At 38.7% G+C, this 24,665-nt stretch overlaps 1 protein-coding gene across 2 annotated transcripts in view; it reads right to left on the reverse strand.

The window, feature by feature from the left end:
* Positions 1-7,892: 7,892 nt before the first annotated feature.
* fam114a1 (family with sequence similarity 114 member A1) overlaps positions 7,893-24,665 on the reverse strand; it is a 36,165-nt gene continuing 19,392 nt past the window's right edge. Inside the window, exons 7-14 of one of the 2 annotated variants that reach the window (XM_073064836.1) lie at positions 20,805-20,957; positions 16,301-16,424; positions 15,625-15,704; positions 13,766-13,921; positions 12,284-12,423; positions 11,327-11,399; positions 10,792-10,845; positions 7,893-9,794 (exon numbers count right to left, since the gene is read on the reverse strand). In XM_073064836.1, coding sequence (XP_072920937.1) covers positions 9,693-9,794; positions 10,792-10,845; positions 11,327-11,399; positions 12,284-12,423; positions 13,766-13,921; positions 15,625-15,704; positions 16,301-16,424; positions 20,805-20,957 — 882 coding nt within the window. In that variant the 3' untranslated portion in view covers positions 7,893-9,692. Of the gene's footprint in view, positions 9,795-10,791; positions 10,846-11,326; positions 11,400-12,283; positions 12,424-13,765; positions 13,922-15,624; positions 15,708-16,300; positions 16,425-20,804; positions 20,958-24,665 lie in introns of both variants that reach the window. The other variant, XM_073064835.1, reaches the window with a different exon arrangement.

Consider the following 24,665-nt stretch of genomic DNA (forward strand, 5'->3'; position numbering starts at 1 on the left):
AGACTTGGTTGAGGGAGACAGGAACGCGGAACGCAGAGCCTTGGTCAAGGGAAAGTAGGAACACAGAACACAGAGCCGGGACCCCTCCTTGAGAACAGGACGTAGGGCTGGGACTCATACACAGAAAGCAGAACGCAATGAGACAGTTCCCAATGCAAGGTAGCAGCAAATTACCAGACCTACCTAGTGAAGGCGCGGACACAAAGAGACAGTACTAAACAACAAAAGACGGTTCCTTATCTGGACACAGCAAGGCTCTGGTCTAGCTCCGGCGGTAGAACTTGACAGCAAGAATAGGTGAAAGGCAGCAGGCGAGGCCTACAGAAAGAAGGAGAGGGGAAGGGAACAATCCAGCCTCCGGGTAACAGCAAAACTGGCCTAACTTACCCCACAGAGGCAAGGACAGAATACTGACGAGACAAACCAGCAACCCAACTCGAACTCAGGGCCACTTAAATTCCAGCCTCAATATGAGAATCAGGTGGCTGTGATTAAGCCCAACTGAAACAACGGACAGCCAGAAGACCCGGAGTCCGGAGTCCACGGACCGGACCGTGAACCAGAACGCGGATTTCATGGACCGGACTATGACACTGCTCATTGCAACAATAAATTCTGACGTGGAATCTCCATGACTGCTAGCATATAAAGGCTCACAATATTATATTACAAACCAAATCGGGTCTTGGACTGAACACAAATCAATTGCAAGTTTTGAACGGATTTGTTAATAGTGATCCTTTAGTATATATATTTCAGTCTAAGATGAGACACAAAGTATCTATCAGGAAAATGTTTACAATACAATTATAAATGATCACGATTACCAGCAATTTATATGTGGATTCAATTTAAAGGTATGAGTATTGAATTAGACATGGTTTAACTCTATGATTGTCAAAAAAGGTAATTATGTCACTTTCCATACTTGTCGAGATTTCAATACGTCGGCTGTATCCACAGGGATAGCACGATTCTGACATTTGTTATTTTTCTTTCTTTATATGTTTCTTTGTTTATAATCTTACTTAAGGAGCAGGTTTACACTATTGTACCATTGTGGGAAGAATGAACAATGGGGATGATTACTCATATTTCAGATTTAATTGTCACTCAACCATACAGGAACCCAGCGCAATGAAACAACGTTAATCAGGGACTCGAGGTGCAGCAAACAGTACCAAAAGTCAGACACAGCACAAAGCACATATAGTGCATATAAGATAGCAATCACATCTAAGATACAAGTAAAACAGTCACACAAAAAAACATAGTCCAAGACGCTGAATCCACGCAAGAGAAATTGTGCAGATGCTGGAAATCCGAACAACACGAAGGGTCTCGGCCCGAAACGTCGACAGCGCTTCTCCCTATAGATGCTGTCTGGCCTGCTGCGTTCCACCAGCATTTTGTTTGTGTTGTTTGAATTTCCAGCATCTGCAGATTTCCTCGTGTTTGCTCGTTAAATGCACATGAACGTTGCATAATTAAACGCAATGCAGCTTGTCTTCTTCTGAGTGGACATTAGGGGGCAGCACCGACTCCAGCTTGGACACCTCCTTTGGTGGAGCTCACCAGCTTTGACGCCTTTCTACTGGGTGGCTGTAAACAGGCCGCACGCGGCTTGAGGTCTAGTCTTTGCTATGACAGAGGCCAGGCAGCTTTCCGCCATCCGCTAATAAACCAGTGAATCGGACTGGCAGTATTCCACATCAACAATGTCATTGTGATCTTGCGATCACTCACAGTCAGACTGCACACCATCTCCCACGATACCTCTGTGAAGTAGGCGGCAGCACGATCAGCGTCAAGTCCAGCTCCTTCAGCTTCACTGCCAATGAGCAACTCACTGATCTGGCAGGTCTGCAGTACTTTTACAACTCCAGCAGGGTCTTACGATCATAAAAAATGTTTTAAAAGGACACTAACACTTTAGGTTGACCCCGTTGAAGACACTTTGATCGATTGTGTTGCCATCTTACCAGAAGGAGTAATGACAAGAAGGATGATTGCACAAAGGCAGAGGCAAATGGGGATGACAATAAGGTACTTACCAACTGTACAGGTTCCCCAGTGAGTTCAGAGGGCAAGCAACAATGGTCTCCCCACCAGTGACTGCCCATCGACTTGAAGGGGAGGTTATGTGACTAGTCAATCTGCTGACTAAGTAACCCCTGCCTGACTTGTGCCACCCTCAGGTTCTATCGGCTGTGTGAGTCTGGGGAAGACAGTCTCTGGCCCGCCAAACGTGTGAAATTGGAGGTGCAAAACCTCCTGTTTGTGTGGATGCTGCGTGATTTGTTCCCGTTACAAATCAGTACCATGAAATAACAGACAGTACACCAAATGCAATTAAACGATTTAGCTTTATAGTTCTCAATTTGACTAAAGGGTTAGTAAAGTAAAACAAAAAGAAAAGGGCCCATTTTAATGTAACAGTCCAATGTGCACAAGTTGGAGCTCATGGTTTCCCTTCCGCTGGTCCTCCATCGATTTCCCCGGGCTTCGTCAACTCCCGGCCCCACTCCAAGTCCACTCCTTTCTGGCATCTTCTCTCTCCATCATCCGCCGAACACCAGACCCTGATTACTTCAGTGTCAGGCACACAGCACAAAACCACACTCCCCTCATTGGAGGGCCCACATTCCAAATCACCCATCATCTCTAACCATAACCCAAACACTGCTTCTACAGAAAGACCATTACATTGGCAGTGAAACCTTCCCTGGGGTAGATGAGGGGCTGTTCTTTGTAGGCCGAACACTGCTGACTTCTGTTGGGTTGCTTCCAGAGCTTCACTTTGCTCTCTATTCTCATTTTTCAGCTAAAGTTTGTCTAAGCCACTGGCTGCAACATTTATTAAGTTTACACCATAATAAAACCAAGTGATTTGCTGCAAATATGTTATTTTGTTTATCAGGGTGAGAACAACTTGTTCAATTTTAGCAACTGATATGCTAACACAGTAGTTCCCAGATATGGGAAACATTTCTAAGATGTTCAGCATTGTAAATGTATATTCTCATGCCAAATGGAATCTAAAAGAATTCAGTGTGGTTTAACTTAAATGTGCATTAGGATTAATCAAACAGGTTGACTAAAGGAAGGGATGATTTTGGTGTTTTGCATTATTTATCAGTTCAAAGTGGAGTATAAACATCATGAATATTTACTTAGTGCCTTTTTAATTCTCAATACTCATGAGTCCTTCAGAAGTAATAGGAACATAAAAACAGGAGTGGGCATGTCTGGCTACTCCTGAATGGTTGACGTGCAATGAATGTCCAGAAAACTGGACCAACTCTTCTGAGGCTTGAGTTCAAATTTCATCATGGCAGGTATGGAATTTAAGTACAGTTAGTAAACCGGAGCTTTTGTTCTTTAAAAAAGTGGTGACTAGTAGTGATGACTACAAACTACCAGAATGTTTTATGGTGTATATATGTCTAAAAGCATGGAGTATTCAGGCACATATCTTACAGGCAACACACCGTGCTTCTCTATCACAATTCCATTGTGCATCAGGTTCAACTGGCAGGGTGGACCCACCAGGAATGGCACTGGTGGAAGGAAGTGGTCCTTGGGATCCTAAATGTTAACTCCAAACCCCAATGAAGCCTCGTGACTTCAGCCAGACACCGGAAAGAAAACTTCCTCCCAATCACCGTTTACCACCTTCACTCAGCTGATTAACCAGAAACCTTCATTTTTTATCGAAGTTTAAAAGTTGCAGAATGTTCTCAACACAAAATAATCATGTTTCAGCACTTCCAATGTCCATAATCTACAACAGCTTGCTGGTACAACCATCAGTGATCAGGTTGGCTGAATCCCCAAAAATCCAGTTGCCAGACTGGGTCGTTGCTCTCTTACCTCTTGACCGACAAGGCAGCCTCCTACACCCGCCTGATTTAATACTGCACTCTTAAATATATTTATCTTTTGCTCAGTATTACTTATGAATAGGTTTAGTATACTTCATCCTGACTGTATCGTCTTTGATGGTGATTTCTGCCATACAGCTGCTGTCTGGGTAATTTCTCATCAGTAATTTGAACTTTTATCATCAATTTGCTCCTGATCTAAATCAATTTTTTTTAAAATGGACAGGTTTTTGAGTAATTGGAATTGTGGTTCTCATTAACCGGGGAAACAGTCAAATTTGTTTTTGTTGATGGTTCAATTAGTTCATAATCATCAGTCGAACAAAAAAGACAGGAACCTTCATGAATTGCTGTACTTAGCAGCAATGAATTGTCTCTTTAAAGTAGAAAGAAATTGTAATCATTGACCTGGAATTGATATACCCTACCTACTGAACTACGAAAACCAGCAGATACCTTCATATAGCATAGTGGCAAGGTAGACCTCAGAGAGACCCTGCAATACAGAGATTTAGGACTGAGAGCACACATTAAGGCTAGAGAAGAGTGGTTGAAGGGCGCAAACTTTGAGAACACAACTGAAATATTGAAATTTTAAGGACCTAGATTATAAGGCTAGCAGGAAGGAGTTTAAGAATGAAATTAGGAGAGACAGAAGGGGTCATAAGAAGGCCTTGATGAGCAGGATTAAAGAAAACCCCAAGGCATTCTACAAATGTGTGAAGAGCAAGAGGATGAGCTGTGTGAGAATAAGACCAATCAAGTGTGACAGTGCAAAAAAGTGTATGGAACCGGAGGGCCTAGCAGAGGAACTTAATGAATACTTTGCTTCAGTATTCACTACGGAAAAGGATCTTGGTGATTGTAGGGATGACTTACAGTAGATTGAAAAGCTTGAGCATATAGCCATTAAGAAAGAGGATGTGCTGGACCTTTTGGAAAGCATCAAGTTGGATAAGTCACCGGGACCAGATGAAATGTACCCCAGGCTACTGTGGGAGGCGAGGGAGGTGATTGCTGAGCCTCTGGCAATGATCTTTGCATTATCAATGGGGATGGGAGAGGTTCTGGAGGATTGGAGGGTTGCGGATGTTGTTCCTTTATTCAAGAAAGGGAGTGGAGATAGCCCAGGAAATCATAGACCAGTGAGTCTTACTTCAGTGGTTGGGAAGTTGATGGAAAAGATCCTGAGAGGCAGGATTTATGAACATTTGGAGAGGTATAATATGATTAGGAATAGTCAGCATGGCTTTGTTAAAGGCAGGTTATGCCTTACGAGCCTGATTGAATTTTTTGAGGAAGTGACTAAACACATTGAAGGTAGAGCAGTAGATGTAGTGTATATGGATTTCAGCAAGGCAATTGATAAGGTACCCCACACAAGGCTTATTGAGAAAGTAAGGAGGCATGGGATCCAAGGGGACCTTGCTTTGTGGATCCAGAACTGGCTTGCCCACAGAAGGCAAAGAGTGGTTGTCGATGGGTCATATTCTGCATGGAGGTTGATGAACAGTGGTGTGCCTCAGGGACCTTCTCTTCGTGATTTTTATAAATGACCTGGATGAAGAAGTGGAGGGATGGGTTAGTAAATTTGCTGATGACACATAGGTTGGGAGTGTTGTGGATAGTGTGGAGGGCTGTCAGAGGTTACAGCAGGACATTTATAGGATGCAAAACTGGGCTGAGAAGTGGCAGATGGATTTCAACCCAGATAAGTGTGAGGTGGTTCATTTTGGTAGGTAAAATATGATGGCAGAATATAGTATTAATGGTAAGACTTTTGGCAGTGTGGAGGATCAGAGGGATCTTGGGGTCTGGGTCCACAGGATACTCAAAGCTGTTGCGCAGGTTCTGTGGTTCAGAAGGCACACAGTGCATTGGCCTTCATCAACAGTGGGATTGAGTTTAAGAACTGAAAGGTAATGTTACAGCTATATAGGACCCTGGTCAGACCCCACTTGGAATACTTTGCTCAGTTCAGGTCACCTCACTACAGGAAGGATGTAGAAACTATAGAAAGGGTGCAGAGGAGATTTACAAGGATGTTGCCTGGATTGGGGAGCATGCCGTGTGAGAATAGGTTGAGTGAACGTGGCCTTTTCTCCTTGGAGCGACGGAGGATGAAAGGTGACCTGATTTAAAGTTAAAGCTGTGATTCGAAACTTAACCTTGATTGCCTTTTTACTTAACCCAGAGAAGTCGAGACTGTGACTATCATACTTACTGCATTATCACAGGGTAATAGCATAAACACAAATAATAAACAAGTTGAGGCAAAAATGGAAATAGTGTTAAATAATCACAAAAGATTTATGAAACTGAAAAAGGCTTATACATGTGTTAAATTTTCCATTTTGTAAAGAGCAGATCACAATGTTGGATTTGACTGCCCTCTGTCGGGTGGCTTGGTAGTGACACTGGGGAAGAGCAACCCTTAATAAATACACCTTAAAGCATGCATTTTATCTCAATTTGTGACTGAAAATAACTCTTGCTAAACAGAAAAGATCATATAAGTGTGTACAAAGTAATAAACCTTTATACTTGTTCTTTGAGAGAGAAATGCAAGTGGTCTATTGTACTAGGAAGAATGTTGATGCAAGTTTTTCACTGCCGATTTAGCAACAACTGCAGATGATTTAGAGAGTAAATTTTTTTATCCTTTGTTCTGTGCTGTGAAACCAATGATTACGTGTCTATGTTAATGCCAATGATTGGAAAATTTTGGTGCATCTTCCAGGTTAACAAGTTGAATAGGCTTGGCAGGGCTTAACTCTGGCATGTGTACTGGTACAACTAGAGAAATGTCATTCTTGTTACACAAGGTTCCCCAGTGTGACCATCTGTCCCTTTTTGATCTAGTCTCAAATATATTAGCCTGGAGAGTGGTGGCAGCAGTAGATAGGGAGTTGCAGTGAGGGATTTTGGGAAGAAGGTAAGAGTGCTGAATGTGGCTGAAGGTGTTGTCTTTGTAGCAACAGCAGTGATGAAGGCCACAGGATTTATCTATCTCTATCTCAGCCTGAGCTCACTCCTCTTAGAATCAGCAGCTGGCATTCTTTTAATTAGGTGTTGCAGTGGCAGGTCTATCACATGCATTTGTTGCTGAACATCAAGTACTGAGGATTATCCCTTCAGTGAGTTGCTCGACAGTGATGGAGCTGGACTTACTGCATACTGTTGTTGTGTTGTCGTCTGGACTTGTTACATACCGATATTGCGCCAAGGCGGTGTGAGTGATTATCTTGGACGTTGGTATTGTGATTGCAAGGCCCTGTTAGACATTGGTAACATAGAATACTGCAAGTCGGGTTCACTGGTGAGACTAATGGCAAGGAAGCTGCATTGTCTCAGCTGTGACGAGAGCTAGGCAGTAGCAGTCGCCCGGGGAGGAGACACTGGAGGCAGTAGAAGCCTCTGTGGGTGCACTGGAATCCATACTGGGTTGGGGGGCTGTCCCCTCCCTTCATTGCTGTCCTCTAGTGTTCACTTGGTGGAAGAACTAGCTGGATCAGGACAACTTACCATCAATCTAGAAACATGCTACTCAAGGACTTGGGCTATATTATTATTATTATTATTATCCTTTGTGACTGTATGTTTTTAATGAAATTATAACGATATGGGCTATATACATTGTGCTGTGTATTGTTGGTAATGTGTTTTTGCACCTTGACCCTGGAGGAATGCTGTTGCACTTGGCTACATTCATGTATCATTGAAAGATAATTAAATTTGAACCTTGAACTTGAATTGAAAGCCAAAGCATCCAACATCATCAAAAATTTTGATCTTTAGATCCCCTTTTCAAATGAGTTCTCTGCACATCAAATCAGTAACCACTTTCAGCATAATCACTATAATTCTGAACAAATTCTATGGCAAGTGATTGGCAATATATGGTAACATTTGCAAATATTTAAAACATTTTCATATGGCTGAAAATCAGTTTTCTAATTGCAAACATGGTTCTATTTTAATCTTAAAAAATACAAATCAAGCAGATAATGTTGTTTGGTTTGTTTTTATTCTACTCAAGAGAAAGCAAAACTTCAAAATCAGCAAGTGTCAGAGCCTCAGAGCCAGGTGTGTTTACAGGAATATCATATCACTTACAAACCATAACTTTTAAATTGTTTTGTCATTAAATATTTTGTATTTTGAAAATCATTTATGCCATTAACAAATAATTCATTAGTAATTGCACAGGTATTGACAAGACAAAGACAAAGACATAATAATTTATTGTCCCTTTACTAATTCTGATGGAATTTAAACTCCTGAAGTATGGTTTCATGCCTACTGGTTAATCTTAATTAACTTGCCACTTCTCAAGCCTTGTTAACAATGATGACCAGCAATTTATAAACATGTAGCATTACTACCAAAGCTGATTACATCCTGAATGGACTCTCTGGCAGGAATTATTGAAAAGTGACTTCTGCATAAGCCTGGAGATATTTTCCTTTTACAGCTCCAAGATGAAGCCAAAGGCAATGCCCTTTCTGCTCCAGGGCAGAAGTTTTATTTGATTCTGTTACACCACCTTAATATTTGAGCATATGGAATTCCAGCTCTCTACCTTTGAACAAACAGATCAAAACCAGGGGTACCTGAACTTCCTCTGTGGATACTTCTATCACCTGTGTTAAACACTACCAACCTCAAACTAATACTCATGAAATTAGAAAAAGTCAGATATTTTACACACTTAATATGACAAGGTAAAAAAGACATAAGTTTATTTACATATTGTTAAACTATAGGCCTAATGAACATGTTTTGTTATTGTTAAATTGAGAAATCATGAAAAATATCAGCTCTTAATCCATTGACTTCTCAACATAATCTACATAAATTCCAAACACAAACTTGTCAGAAGTTTGATAAGATTGTAATTTTATTTCCAAGCTTGAATAAGATTAAAATTGCAGGTTTAAGTATGAAAATTAAAATAAAAATGACAAGGACAGGAGCAATGTATTTTCATAATTTCATTGCAAGATTGGGAGACACCCTGAAGAAGCTGTTGTTTTTATATCATTGATGCCACTCTCCCACTGAAATCAGTGACAGTTTGGGACATGCCCTGTAGAAATACTCTGCTTAAAATACATCAATAAAAATGTTCCAATTCCTATTTGCACAAACCTTTAATAAAATATTTTAATTACAAAACATACTACAATAAAACTAAATTTCCTACAAGGTTATGAAGTATTTGTGAATTTATTGTAATGTTACACATGACATTGTTGTATTCTTGTCTTGGTCAAAACATTACTCAATAATATTAAATTGCTGTGCTGAAGTAAATAGAATATCAATAAAACACACTAGTGTTTTGTACTTCTGACTTGTTGAAAAAAGTGCAGTTGGTGCTGTGAGTGTCAAGACTACTTTTGTATTAATTGCACAATTTAAATATTACAAATTGTAGTTTGGTAAATATGGTTAAAATACAATTTGAAGTTAAAAATATTTTCAAAACACTAAAAGTAATGCAGAAGTTGCACCACTTGGAGGTATAAAACATGAATCAGAAAATCTGATTCATGCATTGCAATGATTATTGCTTTTAAATGATACAACACAAACACTGATTTACTGTTCCCTCAGTATAAACAACTAAATCAATTAGTTTTCAACTAGTCTTCAATAATTTTGCCAGTATTTTTTTCTATAGTATTAGTGTAATTTCCCTTTAAAATATTATCAGTTTTCTGTCAACTTTGCTTTAAGCTATTTGAACATTTGAAACTTTGTCTAACATCACTGAATGGAAAGGAGGTTCCACAATTTTCCATCTTATTTGGCTTCTTTGGTGATACTGGATTGTATATGGCAGATCTGAAGAATTGGAAGCAGTAATTGAAATGCACTTTGGATGTATGTGGCACTGTTAGAGCCCTGAAAAGAAAACCCCAAAGTATTAGTTCCTTACATTATTTTTGCACATAAATAAATGCAAAACATTTCTTACTACTTTTAGGTGTACTTTCTGTACTGGCATACAGTGGGCCAAATTGCTTAAAACTGAGACAACTGGCTTAGTGAACAGCAAACTCTGGGTATATCATGTGGTTAGAATATTTATTCATGATTTAAAATATAATAAAGGATATGGATTTATTTCTAACTGAAACTAAAGATCATATGCTTTATCAATAGTTGTTCTAGGTCATATGGAATAAGCTAAATAAACCAAATGCAGTAAGTGCTAAGTAAAATTAAAGTGGAACACTGCAAAAGGTAGAAATCTGAAACAGATAAAATCCTTTACAGAGATGCATTATATGAAAAAAATAAGAATATAGTATGTTGAAAAGCATTTGTGGTATTGAAGAAAGAGAAATGTGAATGCAGGCCTTCTACCACATAAATACTGTACTGGGAAGGTTGAAGCTAGGATCATAGAACACTACAGCACAGAAACAGGTCCTTCATCCATCTAGTCCATGCTGAACTATTATTCTGCCAAGCCCCATTGACCTGCACCCAGACCATAGCCGTCCATGTCCCTCCCACCCATGCACCTATCCCAATTTTCTTAAGTGTTGAAATTGAACTTGCACCCACCATCTCTGCTAGCTACACATTCCACACTCTCACCACCCTGAGTGAAGAAATCCACTCTCACGGTCTCTTAAACATTTCAATTTTACTCTTAACCCATGACCTCTAGTTCTAGTCTCACCCAACCACAGCGGAAAAAGCCTGCTTCCATTTACCCAATCTATACCCCTCAATTTTGTATGCCTCTAATCTCATAACTCTGAAATTTAAACGACACAATTGAGTATTTAAATGTCATTGGAGTGCAAAATAAATCTGGATTATGCAACATAAAACAAAAACAACTGGAGAACATTGAGGAGGGATTTTAAAAATAAAATATAGAAGTTACCTCCAGCAAAATGGTGTTTATTTGTGGATTTAGCACCTCTGCTTTCAGCTTAGCCTGTGTACAAAAACACAAAGGCAATGTAAACTTCCTTAATTTACATTATCTAACTCTTCAAATTCAGAAGTAACACAAAGATTTATGGATATATTCAATTACAATTTTAAAATTAGTTTGATATGTTCTATTGTGTATTTATAGATGATACCTCTTGGCTTAATTACAATGTAAAGCATATACTTGAAAAAGAATGTTTACATTTGTAAAATAATAATTATTAATATACATAAAAACAATTTTCAGAATCGGTCAGTGGAGTTTTATCTGTGTTACATTGTCTAACAAATGCAGTTACTCTCACTCTTCAGAACTTTAAATTTTGATGCTTCAATTAAAGATCCATTTGTGACTACAATGATGTTCTTGTGGACTGGGACATCATTATTAAAGTCCACTGATGACTTAAAAGTGCATTTGGGCACTTCTAAAAAGAAAATTATAATAAATTTTTAACTATGTGGAAATTATAATAACTTACCCCTGCTTGAGTTAAACAGAAAACAAATTTCTGGGAAAGAAGGGACACATCCTTACACATAGCAATGGTTAACCTGAATCAATGAAAGAAAAAAATAAATAAAATGTGACTTATAGAGCAAACAGAACATATTTTCTTGATGAAAGACTTGTATTAAACACTAACGTGCAATCATGGAAAAGCTATGCTAGACTTTACTAGATGTTCAAAGCAAGCTATGTTAAAACATTATGAAATTTTAATAACATTTTTTCTTCTAGTTGTAGATAACAATCTAACATTGATTATTACAGAGTTTTATGGAATTTTGTGATAGGAATTTGACTTATGCTGTTTCTATATAATGTAGATTTAGACTAGTGCAACTGAACAAAATGACTGAAATTATTAAAGAGAAGCAGTAGACCTCATTACAGGCCCTACAATATATTTTTAAAAATCACTTGTATATTTGAATTTAAAATGGATTTAGGTTGTAAAAAATTAAGATGGCTTGAATTTAAAAAAATCTGGCATGTATGTTTTGCCTGTCACAATATCGCTGTTTCTAAGAATTACTGATAACATTCAATCTCTGCTTCAATGGAGAGAATAATGAAGTAGAGAACTAAATAAAAGTCACACATAGGTTAAGTGAAATTGAGGAGTGTGGGGTGGTGGGAATAGAGTGGTGGGTCAGGGCTACCAGTTAGAAACTATTATATCGAAAATATTCGAAATATTTTAAAGGAACACATTTTAAAAACAATTATTGGAGGAAGTCCCATCTCCTACTAAACTGTACTATTGACAGTTCTGTCAATGAACTCTTCACTCAGGAATAGTATTTTAATATTTGGAAAGATCATTTTTTGTTTATTAATTTTAGCAAATAAACACATTCTCATAAATGGCTTATGGAAACAACCTATTTTTGATTAAAATTATTCCAAACAACGCTTAGTGATTATGTCTTACTCAGTCAGGACTTTAGCCTGATCCAATGCTGATTTCTCGATATCCTGTCCGTGGAGGATTAATTCAGCCACCTTATGGAGTTGTTCAATGCAACGTGCTGTTACTTCGGCCAAACTCTCAATGGATGACATCAAGACATCCTGTGTTTAATAAATGGTTAATTTTAGAAATAAAAAAAATCTCTACAATTTTTGCACACCTCTATATTCTGAGATTGCTTTCCAAAAGCACCAGCCACTTTAACTTATTTTGCCAATGAGAGCTGACATGTGAAATGTCTACTAAGGTTCCAGTGTCAAACCCAATTATACCACTTTATCAATGTTCTTTCAGGCGCTTCTATTCAAAGCTGTTGAGTTAAGAGCCTGTGTTGTTGCTTTCCTTAACTTAAGTGCAACATTTGTTTTTACTGCTATTACTTCTGATATTGGCTATCAGAGCAGAATTGAAAAACTAGGAACTTCTCAGTATGCTTGGTGGACAAGCAAGGAAGCTTTGATATATTACTACAGACTGCACAAAGCCTAAAAAGTACCAATTTAAGTCCATAGTACAATTTACTGGGCAGAATTCTCAACTGCAGGTAATGTCAAGACTTGTGTTTGTCAGCATCATCAGGAAAGAGCCATTTCTGACTTATACTTGCATACTAACACGGAAGTTGCCATTGAATTGTAACCTTCATTGAGCGAATCTACTTTCAGGTCACCATTACAGTATGATATAGGTTTTATCAGGAAAGTGATAAAAATGATTATTGATAGTGCTATCAAGTGGATTTGACATGGTCAACACAGGTGAATTCCAGAATTGAGGCAAGAGTGACTTCTCTGGATATCAAGATTACAATCAACTTTGCCATAAGGTCTGGCAAAACGGAAATCTATAAGGGAAAAGCATTAAAACAGTTGGAGTCAAAGGAAGATGATTGTGGCTGCTGGATGTCAATCACCCCAGGCCAAGACATCACTGCAGGAATTCCTCAAGGCAGCATCAGATCCAGGTGGTTTATCAATAACCTGGAAACACAAAAGACTGCAGATGCTGGAATCCGTAGCAACACATAAAATGCTGAAGTAACTTAGCAGATAAGGCAATATCGATTGAGGGAAATGGACAGTCAAGACCCTTTATCAGTCCTGATGAAGCACCATGTGCACTGGCTTTATCAATAACATTCCTTCCACGATCAAGTCAATAGTAAGGACATCTGCACAACATTTTTTGGGACTACTGATCTGTTATCTGACTATTATGAAATAATGATAACTCAACATCTTGTTCACCATTTGAGAGCCTGATGATTCACCATCTAGTTTTGGTGATAAAAAAGAATGGGACAATACATTGGTGGAGCTTTGCAATTTAAAAGGCACTTAAAGGACAACTTAAAAAACCATTTGCAAAATAAGGTTTTATTTTTGATTGAGAAAAAGCACTTCAAATTAGTATTCAATTTAAGCTGTCCTTGGAAAATCTCACCTCTGTTAGTATTTTGCCTTTTTGAATTTCTTCCTGCTTTTGTTTCTCATCCTGTTTATCCTCTTTTTCATTATTTGCACCTGTACTTTTTATTTCAGCTTCTGTTGCAAGATTAGACATGGTCTCCTCCACCCAATCGTAAGCTTTTCTTCTTGCCTGGAAAAATGATTGTCTGCCAATTAGGACCACTGCATTTTGTAAATCTCTTTTTAAAATCTTATTTTAAACAATTGATAATATCATTCCATAATCACAAAAGGTTAAAAGATTAATCCATTACTCTACAACTATTAAAAGTAACACAAAATGGTCAATATCTGAAATTAAAAGGATCTTGTTTTGTCTAAATGAAACTATTTTATTAAGAGTTTGACATACCATGTTTAGATCAAGTTAAGTAACAGGTTCAAACACGTGCTAAAGACATATTATTGATTTATCAGTGCTTTCACTGGGAAAAATCAGTAGCCAAATTGTATATAGCAAGGTTCCTCAAATCACAGTAAACTAAATGCTTCCTATGGTATAATTATAATGTATATAAAGCTTTATATTGGCAAAAAAGAATCACTGGACTGTGCTTAGCATCAGAGGGCCCTCGTAAAACTGGTTAATGAATAACAAGGTAAAAACATTACCTTCAGCCAATCAACCATTAGAAAGTTTTAACTTTGACGTTCATTGACTTCAGTTTTATGAGGGCCCTCTGATGCTAAACTCAGTCAAGTGATTCTTTGATGCCAATATAAAGCATTATATAAAACATGTCCATTTTGTCCATTTGTGGCAAGTAACATTTGAGCCACAGAAATGACACACATTGTCCACTTTAATGTCCAGCTACCTAAACTTGCTACTCAATGGCATTACAATTACCAGGTCCCCCATCAGCATTATCTGGGGGGTCCTTTTGATCAGAAACTGAGCAGGATCAGCCACGTGAGCACATCAGAAGCTGAATTTCCAGAGAAAAGTGATTCTCCTTCTGATATCCCAAAGCCTATACACAAGTTACAAGGCAAGATTCGGAAGAAATAGATGAGTACAGCTCATCTATTTCAACATCAGCAAAGCAAAACAGACTCCTTTACTGCAATCCCATCCATCACTAGCACAACATGGTTAGGGTATGTTTCTGCTACAAAATCTGATGCAGGTATGCATTCAGCCTATTCCTACAGCATCTCCTAAACCCTTGCCCTTTAGCACCAGGATGGACGAGCAAAGAAACAGCTGCGTGTTCACACTTCCACTCTTGTCAGACGTTTTGAATTAGAAATATATTGGTTTCTTCATTATTGCTAGGCTCTCAAACTTGAAAATTCCTACCAAATACAAATATGGGAGCTTCTTCAGAAAAACCCCCCACTAATGTCAGCAGCTCAAAGCATGGCTCATGTTCTCAGGGAGATTAAATGCCAGCAACAACTCATCCCAGAAAATAAACAAATGTTGAGCTCTCATCGGCTCTAGAAAGACCTCAGAATTGTTCTTTAGAATAATAAATCTGCCATTAGCTGGGTTAAAGAGAATCACTATAACTGCCATTGAAACGATTGGGTTTGAGAACAGTTGCTCATGAACTGTGTAGAAAGATTAGGATGGGTGTGTTGATGTTCACTCTGGGCTGAGATAGGATCAGGTCATGCCATGTAGATGTTCCTCCCCTCACCAATGGGGTGCAGCCTTCAACGAACTGAAGGCCTCAAATAAAAAGACTATGGAGAGCAATCACAAATGCAAGTACATACTTGCATAGCAATATATATGAACAAGCTTAGTGTGTACCCATGAAAATTGCATCTAATTTAATTGTTGCATGTCTGTAAGTTTCATTATACATAAACAAGTCTACTTACCTTGTTAAGCTTGTCTGGAGTAGCAGCCACATGCAACTCAAATAGTAGTTCAGTTAGCATGTTCACAAATTCTTCATCGGCTGCTTGAAACAAAGCAAAAACAGTTCGCTATTTCACACTTCATTCAGCATTACAGAAGGTGATAAGGAATTTTTCCTAAAGCACGCATGTATCAAAGGCAATAATTTAAGTATTTGCATTATTGTACAGCCTCATTGAAATACTGGAAAACTATTTTTAGATGGTGATAAATGACAGCGGGTTTATAAACAAATGACAAGGAAATCTACTCAATGATTAAAGACAATGAAGGCTGGGGAAAACAGCTGGTATGAATTTCACATGTCCTAACCCAATTTAGGACATGAACCACTATAGAAATATTATGGAAAACCTCAACAATGACAATTTTCTGTGGAGATGTAACTTTGTTGAATCAAGTCTGTCATAAATAAATTTTAGTGTTCAACTTATACGGCAGCCATGAAACTAACTTATAGGGAGAAATTCAGCCTAAACAGGCCAAGATTCCAGAATTTCTAGAACAGCTTGATTATTTCCCTATAAAAGTGAAATTTAGAATCATTTAGTTATGTCAAAATGTTATTGTTGATTAATTTTCTGAAGCCAATTCTTTAATGATTTGAACAATTGAAATTCAAGTATATTGACATACTTTTCTGTTCTTGATTTTCTTCTGTATTAAATTCTTTCAATAAGAACAACTCTTTAATACTAATAAGGTCTGTTTTCATGGTTTCCAATTCTTGTCCATTGAGGGACATCAGAGCAGTTTGAACCTGGTAGAAAAACAAAGTCTATCATTAGTGGTTGATTATAAGTAAAGTTGATTACAGCAATGATTTTAAGAGTACTGTCATGTGTAACACTAGCAATAAAGAAATCAAAACTAAGCATATTGCAAAGTAATAGAGCAACCATGTTTTAATGGTATAATGCAAATTTTAACAGATTTACCAATAATATGATTGCTCTAAATATAGAGAATGGACCAAAAAATAACACCTCAGGTAGCAATTATAATACTGAAACTATAATACAGGTTGCAGGGGATTGGTGGGGTGAGCAAAGAATGAGAGAGAACAAATTATTAATCTAACAGAGTTCTACCACATAATCCTGACGAAGGGTCTTGGCCCGAAATGTCGACAGCGCTTCTCCCTATAGATGCTGCCTGACCTGCTGTGTTCCACCAGCATTTTGTGTGTGTTGTTCTACCACATAATAGTATTTTTTCAGTTTAATGAGTTTGTCATTTAATTTTTCCCATATATGACAACAAGGTCTGAAAGCTGCTCAGATCTATCTTCCATAGTGTAATAGTTCAGATGGCCAGATCATAGGTTCAAGAAGCATTGGAATTTTTTCAATGAACCAACAGGCACGGATCGCAGTTGTTAAATTTTCTGATATTTATAACCTGCATTGATCTCAATTAAAAAAATGAAGAAGTTCTACTGGACTAGTTCTGACATTCAAAAGAGCTGGAGAACGAAAAAAAAAGGATTAAAACATACAACAACATTGAAAAATAATGATAATTAAATCAAATGGGGTGGGTGGAACTGGTAGAGATAAACAATAGTACATAAAAACAGAAATACTTTATACCGTGGCCATTGCTTGTAAAGCCAACACATTCTTTAACCTTTCTCAAAGCACTGCTGTTCAGCTTATAGATGGTACACACTTTACTGATGGCAAAGAGTGTAAATGTGTAAGGAGGAAAGTGGGAAGGAAGAGCCAATTAAATGAGATGTCTTGTCCTGGATTATGTTGAACGAGTCTTTTGGCTGGACGCATCCAAGAGTATTTCATCTCACATTTTTTAAACGGTGAAAGGCCATCAGGAAAGCACATCCTCTGCAAAGGCTGATTCAATCCAGCATCCAAGATATTGAACATCACAGATCTGAATGTGAATAAATTTGGTTACACTGTCTCTGGCCAGACAATCAATGCATGCCACAAATACTATCTTTTTTTCCCTCATGATGTTCTAATGTTATCAAGGTATAAGGCATGATCATCTAAGAATAAAACTGAATATTCTTTAATCTTTATAATTTTAACTACTGGCCTTATATAACCATATAACAATCACAGCACGGAAACAGGCCATCTCGGCCCTCCTAGTCTGTGCCGAACTCTTAATCTCACCTAGTCCCACCTACCCGCACTCAGCCCATAACCCTCCACTCCTTTCCTGTCCATATACCTATCCAATTTTACCTTAAATGACACAACTGAACTGGCCTCTACTACTTCTACAGGAAGCTTATTCCACACAGCTATCACTCTCTGAGTAAAGAAATACCCCCTCGTGTTTCCCTTAAACTTTTGCCCCCTAACTCTCAAATCATGTCCTCTCGTTTGAATCTCCCCTACTCTCAATGGAAACAGCCTATTCACGTCAACTCTATCTATCCCTCTCAAAATTTTAAATACCTCGATCAAATCCCCCCTCAACCTTCTACGCTCCAATGAATAGAGACCTAACTTGTTCAACCTTTCTCTGTAACTTAAGTGCTGAAACCCAGGTAACATCCTAGTAAATCGTCTCTGCACTCTCTCTAATTTATTGATATCTTGACGAGATATTGATACTATGACGAGAGAAAAGTCTTCATATAGAAGGTATGCCTTAATATTGTTGAATGATGAAGTAGACACGGAGACCTAAATGGCCTACTCCTGCTTTAAATATCTGAAGGTGATAATAAAGTACTCTGGCAATCTTTACCACTGGAAAACAAGGCTGGAGGCAAATTTTGGTTTGCGGAAGCTGGTAGACATTTCTAACAAATTTCAAATCTCCCCAATGCTAAGAAACACTTAAAAGTTGTTAGAATTTCTGTAAATAATAATAAAAACTTTTAAATAATTAAAGTATTAGAATAACATGAAATAATAACACATAGTAGAAAATAAACTTAATTTATCTGTTCCCTCCTCCAACACCATGTATGCACAAATATGCACACACCTTCCAGAATCTAATCTGGTGAATAGGCAGATTAACTTGAACAATCTGTGGTACCATTCATACAGAGCAGTATCACAATCTTTTGAAGTCACTGCTTTAGTGTGATGATGGATACCTAGTTGATTTTGTAACAAGTTCTTGGTTTGGTTTTGATGAAGAAACCTGGCATCAAATAGAATGGTCCTGTACTTCAATTAATACTGGATGCTCTCACCCTTTAATAACTAAAGTAGATTTTGTTCTTGTTTTGTTCTAATTGTGTTTTCTTATAAAATTGTGTATAATTTATGTTTTCATGTGAATACTGCTTATATAATGCTATGTGTTTGTGAGGCATTGCAAGAGTTTTTCATTGCACTTGTGATGAACTTGAGTTGACTTAATTTCGTGTAGAGGAAGATGTTCTAATTTTAATGTAAATGCATTACCGAAGGACACATCTATGATTATATATTACCTTGAGATTCATTTTCTGACAAACAACCAATGTGCAAAAGATGACAAACTGTGCGAACAAAAAAAAAACAAGAACATGGGTGGTAAAGAGTTCTTGAAAGTGAATCTGCAGGTGATAGCATCAGTTCATTGTGGAGGTAAATGAAGCAGTTCAGGAGTGTGACAGCTGTAAGGTAATAACTGTTTCTGTACCTGGCGGTGTAAGTCTTCTTACCGATGGTAGCAGCGAGAGGAGAGCATGGCCTGGACGGTGGCGGTCTTTGATGTCAGATGCTGCTTTCTTGTGGCAGCTTTCCATGTAAATATACTCAATGCTGGAGAAGGGTTTGCCTGTGATGGACTGGGCTGCATTCACCACTTTCAGAAGTCTTTTCCTTTCCTGGGCATTGGTGTTTCAAACAGTTGTGATGCAACCAGTTAGGATACTCTCCACTGTGCATCTATAGAAGTTCGTCAATGTTTTTGGTGACATGCCGAATCTACACAAACTTTTAATTAGAGGCACTGTCGTGCCTTCTATGTGATGACACTTACGTGCTGGTCCAGGAGCAGATCCTGATAAGTTAAAGCCCAGGAATTTAAAGCTGCTGATGTGATGCACCTCTGGGTATTTCTGACTCATTGGCCACTACCAAGGGCCTGGCTTCTGGAGGACTTCTCTCCTTTGCCTCCATACTGAAGGCTTGTTGCCGAATCCCTGTGGCTGCATTCATTCCACAAATCTGACTGACACAGGACTCCTGAAGCAGATTCGCCTGCGTAAAGTTCCGCAGCAGAGGTGCACTGTTCACTGAACACAGCCTCAGCTTTTAAGGGATAATCAGATATACATGACCACTTTACCTAGGATTTCCTTCAAATTGCGGGTCAGAGCTATCATAAATCAGCTCAGAGATTACCATTGTGCATCAGTATGGCTACTTCAAACTGGACAATAATGCCCCTCTAGTTGTCTATCAATAATGTCTCCAAAGTGAGCTTTCTACTTGTTGTCAAAGATGATCACATTGTTCATGGAAATAAAGCATACGATGTTTTCTGATTATAAGAGCAGATTCACTCTTTCCAATACTCAGACATTAAGAGCAGCACTCATTACTCATCCTTTACTGCCCGAGGAAGCTGCAGTCCTTCTGGCAAAGGATTTCCAGGATTTAGATCCAGTAACAGTGAAGGAACAGCATTATATCACCAAGTTAGGATTGTGCATGACGTGGAAGGCAGTGATGTTCCCTTAAATCTGTTAGCTTCGTTTTTCTCAGTGCTAGAGGTCAGGGAGGCTCTATAGAGCAGCCTAGACAAGTTATTACAATGCATTTTGCAGATGGTGCAGACTGCAATCGTTCTGTGCTGCTATTGGGTGGAATGAATGTTTTTGAGTAGATGATGGCATGCCAAATCAATGGGGTGTTGAACTTACTGAATGCTCACAATGCTCTGATTTCTATAATTGTTCCATGATCCAACTCAAGGGAATCTAAAATAACAACATTCATTAAATGACCGTGTCATTTACATTTCCTGTCAGGTCACAATTTGAACCTTGCAAGGTGTGCGACCTTTAAGATCTCCAATTTCTTGTACGTGTTGATTATAATAACATTTCACTAACGCCAGCAACTTGAATTTCAATGGAAACCTAATTCATTCAAACACAAGTAAAAAGAGAAAGTCAATTAAATTTCCTCAAGTATGAAGTGCTTAAGACAGTACTTACTTTTATTTCACTTTCATTGGATAAAATTTCCAACGCTTCTAAATGAGAAAGACCTTGGAAGTCATCAAACAACATCCCAAAGTGAACTGTCTTCTCTACAGCAATCTGGCAAGAAAGTCGTTGTTTTTCTTTTTCTTTTGCTTCTCTTAACATCTAAACAATGAAATTGTACGTGTTAGCTGCTCATGGACATGACACGAATGGTCTGACTTCATGTACACACTTTTTACCTCACTACCAGTGGTGGACCAAAATATCCCGAGTTTTTTTTAAGTTGTTAGGAAAATTACAATTCTGAATTGTCACTGTCACGCTACTTATATTATGCGGTGAAAATCTTGATGAATAATAGTCAATAAGTATGAATGAATGAACCTTATTATCATCAGGCAGTTTCCACCCTTTGGTTATGAAATATTTAATCCCTTTATCCCCTTCTCCCAACAATGAAACACCAAGCATTCGTCAGGTGGGAACTGATGAGTTTTAAAATCAGAAGTAAGTAGGCAAAGAATTCTGGTTAGTTCACAAAACAAAAACCATGAATGCAATTTGAAAAATCGAATGCCATTTGAAAACAGCAAATCACGTCAGGAGGGAGTCATTCTTTGAAGTAGCAAGTGAGAGCACAACCCTGTTGCAGAGTGGGGGCCATTTGAAAACTGTAAGTCTCGCTGGGAGTGAGTTTTATTTGAGCCAATTAAAAGAAGTGAGGTGTAAGCAGAGTGGACATTGTGGGAGTGGCAATTGACAGGAATGTTCCGGTAAGAAGAAAGGACAAGAATGGCATGGATGTCAAGGAGAAAAAGGAGAAGAATATAAACCTTAGGAAGTTAGAATCAAAAAGAGCCCTTGAGTATAAAGAAGCTGGAAAAGAACTCAGGAAGGAAAAGGAAAACCAGGAGGGACCATGAAAAGTCATTGGCAAGTAGGATTAAAGAGAATCCCAAGGCATTCCATACATACATCAGGAGAAGTAGAAAACCAAGGAAAGGGTAGGACCACTTATGGATAAAGGGGGGAACATTTGCTTGGATGTGGATAATGTGGATGAGGTCCTTAAATGAGTACTTCACATCAGTATTTACCGAGGAGAAGGACATGGAGGATAGGGAGATCAGTGCTGAGCTAGAGCACGGATGGAGCATTTCAAAGTAAAGGAGAACGTAGTGTTGGGTCTCCTAAATAGCTTTAAGGTGAATAAGTCCTTAGGGACTGATGGGATATCACCGATTATTGAGAGAAGCTAATGAAGAGATTGCTGGAGTCTTGACCAATACCTTTGTGTCCCCTCTTGCTACAGACCAGGTCCCTGATGACTGGCGAGCAGCTAATGTTGTTCTGTTATTTAAGAAGGGAACCAGAGATAATTCTGGAAACTGTAGACCAGTGAGTCTCCCATCAGTGGTAGGGTAGTTACTGGAGAGAACGCTTAGGGATAGGATTCATGACATTTGGAAAGCCATGGCCTAGTTGGTGAGAGCCAGCATGGCTTTGTATGGGGAAAGTTGTGTCTTACTAACTTGATTTGAGTTTTTTTGGTTGTGGGTGATTGATGAAGGTGAGCTGTGGATGATATCTCCATGGATTTTAGTAAGGCATTTGGCAATATCCCTCATGGGAGGCTCATCCGGAAGATGCATGGGATCAATGGCAAGTTGGCCATTTGGATTCAGAACTGGCTTACCATAGAAGAGGGTAGTGGTCAAAGGAACTTATTCTAGCTGGAGGTCCGTTATTAGCGGTGCTCTGCAGGAATCTGCAGTAGGACCTCTGCAGTTTGGGATGCATATAAATAACCTGGATGACATGTAGATGGGTGGGTTAGTAAGCCTGCACTTAATACAAGGGTTGGTAGTGTTGCTGATAGCATAGATGGCTGGTAAAGAATTCAGCGTGATGCAGATCAGTTGAAGATATGGTCATAGAAATGGCAGACGGAGTTTAACCCGGCCAAATGTGAAATGTTGCACCTTGGTAGGCCAACCTTAGAGACAGTACACTGTAAAGGGCAGTGTTGAGGAGCAGAGGGAACTTGGGGTACAAGTTCACAGCTTCCTGAAAGTGGCTGCACAGATTGATAAGGTGGTTAAGAAGGCATATGGTATGTTTACCTTTATTATTTGAGGCACTGAGTCCAAATGTCAGGAGGTCATATTACAGCTTTATAAATCTCTAATTAGTCCACATAGAGAACTGCATACATATCTGGTCACCCCAGTATAGGAAAGTTGTCCGAGCTTTGGAGAGGGCGTAGAAGTTTACCAGGATGCTGCCTGGATTTAGAGGGCATGTGCGATAATGAGAGGTTGATCGTTTTCTCTGGAGCAGCAGAGGCTGAGGGGAGATCTGACAAGAGGTTTATGAGGCATAGATGAAGTAATAAGACAGCATCTTTTCTCAGGATTGAAATGTCTAAAACCAGAGGCCATGTATTTAAGCTGAGAGGGGGTAATTTCAAAGGAGATGTGCGGGCCAAGTTATTTTTTTAAAATACAAAGCAGTGGATGCTGGAAGGGCACTGCCTTGGGTAGTAGTAGAGGTGGATGCATTAGAGACTCTTAAGAGACGTTTCAGTAAGTGCATGAATGTGAGGAAAATTGAACATTGTGTAGGAAGAGGGATTCGACGAGTTGGCTATTTGAATAGTAATTTATTTGATTTGGCATAACCTTGTGGGATAAAAGGGCCTGTTCCTGTTTTGTACTGTTCTATGTTCCATATTCTAATTTAACAAAGGATTTGAGTTAAATTTTTTAATTTCTCTCCAATCAACCATCATGAACAGCAGCCAACTCTAGACACACACAAAATGCCGGAGGAATGCAGCAAGCTGGGCATCATTTATTGAAAAGAACAAATAGTTGCCATTTTGGCCCAAGACCCTTCACCAGTTCTGAAGAAGGGTCTCGGCCCGAAACACTGACTGTACTCTTTTCCACAGATGCTGCCTGGCCTGCTGAGTTCCTCCAGCATTTTGTGTGTTGCTTGGATTTCCAGCATCTGTAGATTTTTAATTTCTTTACTTTATTGACACTAATTCTTACATATATACTCAGTAGCCACTTCATTAAGTATTTTCTGATAACACTCTACTGCAAATCACTGTTGTAACGTGTGGTTATTTGAGTTACTGTTGCCTTCCTGTCAGCTTGAACTAGTCTGGCCATTCTCCTCCAACCGCTCTCATTATCAATGTAATTTTGCCCTGAGAACAGCTGCTCACTGGATGCTTTTTGTTTTTCACACCATTCTCTGTAAACACTAGAGACTGTTGTGCATGAAAATCCCAGGAGATCAGCAGATTTTGAGGCACTCAAACCATCCTGTTTTGTACCAACAATTATTCCACAGTCAAAGTTACTTAGATCACAGTTCAGCCCATTCTAATGTTTGGTCTGAACAACAACAGAACCTCTTGACCATGACTGCATGTCAGGGAGCAGGAGTGAGAGCCATTGCCAAAGGAAAAAGTGCTAGGCAAACTGAAAGGTCTTAAGGTGGACCAGATGAACTACATCCCAGAGTCCTGAGAGAGGTTGCTGAAGAGCTAACAGATCCATTGGTCATGATCTTTCAAGAATCACTTGATCCCTAGAGGACTGGAAGATTGCAAATATCACTCCCCTATTTAAGAAGGGAGGAAGGCAAAAGAAAGGAAATAACAGGCCAGTTAGCCTAACCTCAGTGGTTGGGTAAGTGTTGGAGTCTATTATTAAGGATGAAGTTTCAAGTTACTTGGAGAATAACGATAAGTCAAAGTCAGCATGGTTTCTGTAAAGAGAAATCTTGCCTTACAAATCTGTTACGCGTTTTTCAAGGAAGTAACAAGCAGGGTGGACAAAGGAGAGGCACTGGATG

This window comes from Hemitrygon akajei, chromosome 13 (genome assembly GCF_048418815.1).
Source record: "Hemitrygon akajei chromosome 13, sHemAka1.3, whole genome shotgun sequence".
Lineage (NCBI taxonomy): Eukaryota > Metazoa > Chordata > Chondrichthyes > Myliobatiformes > Dasyatidae > Hemitrygon > Hemitrygon akajei.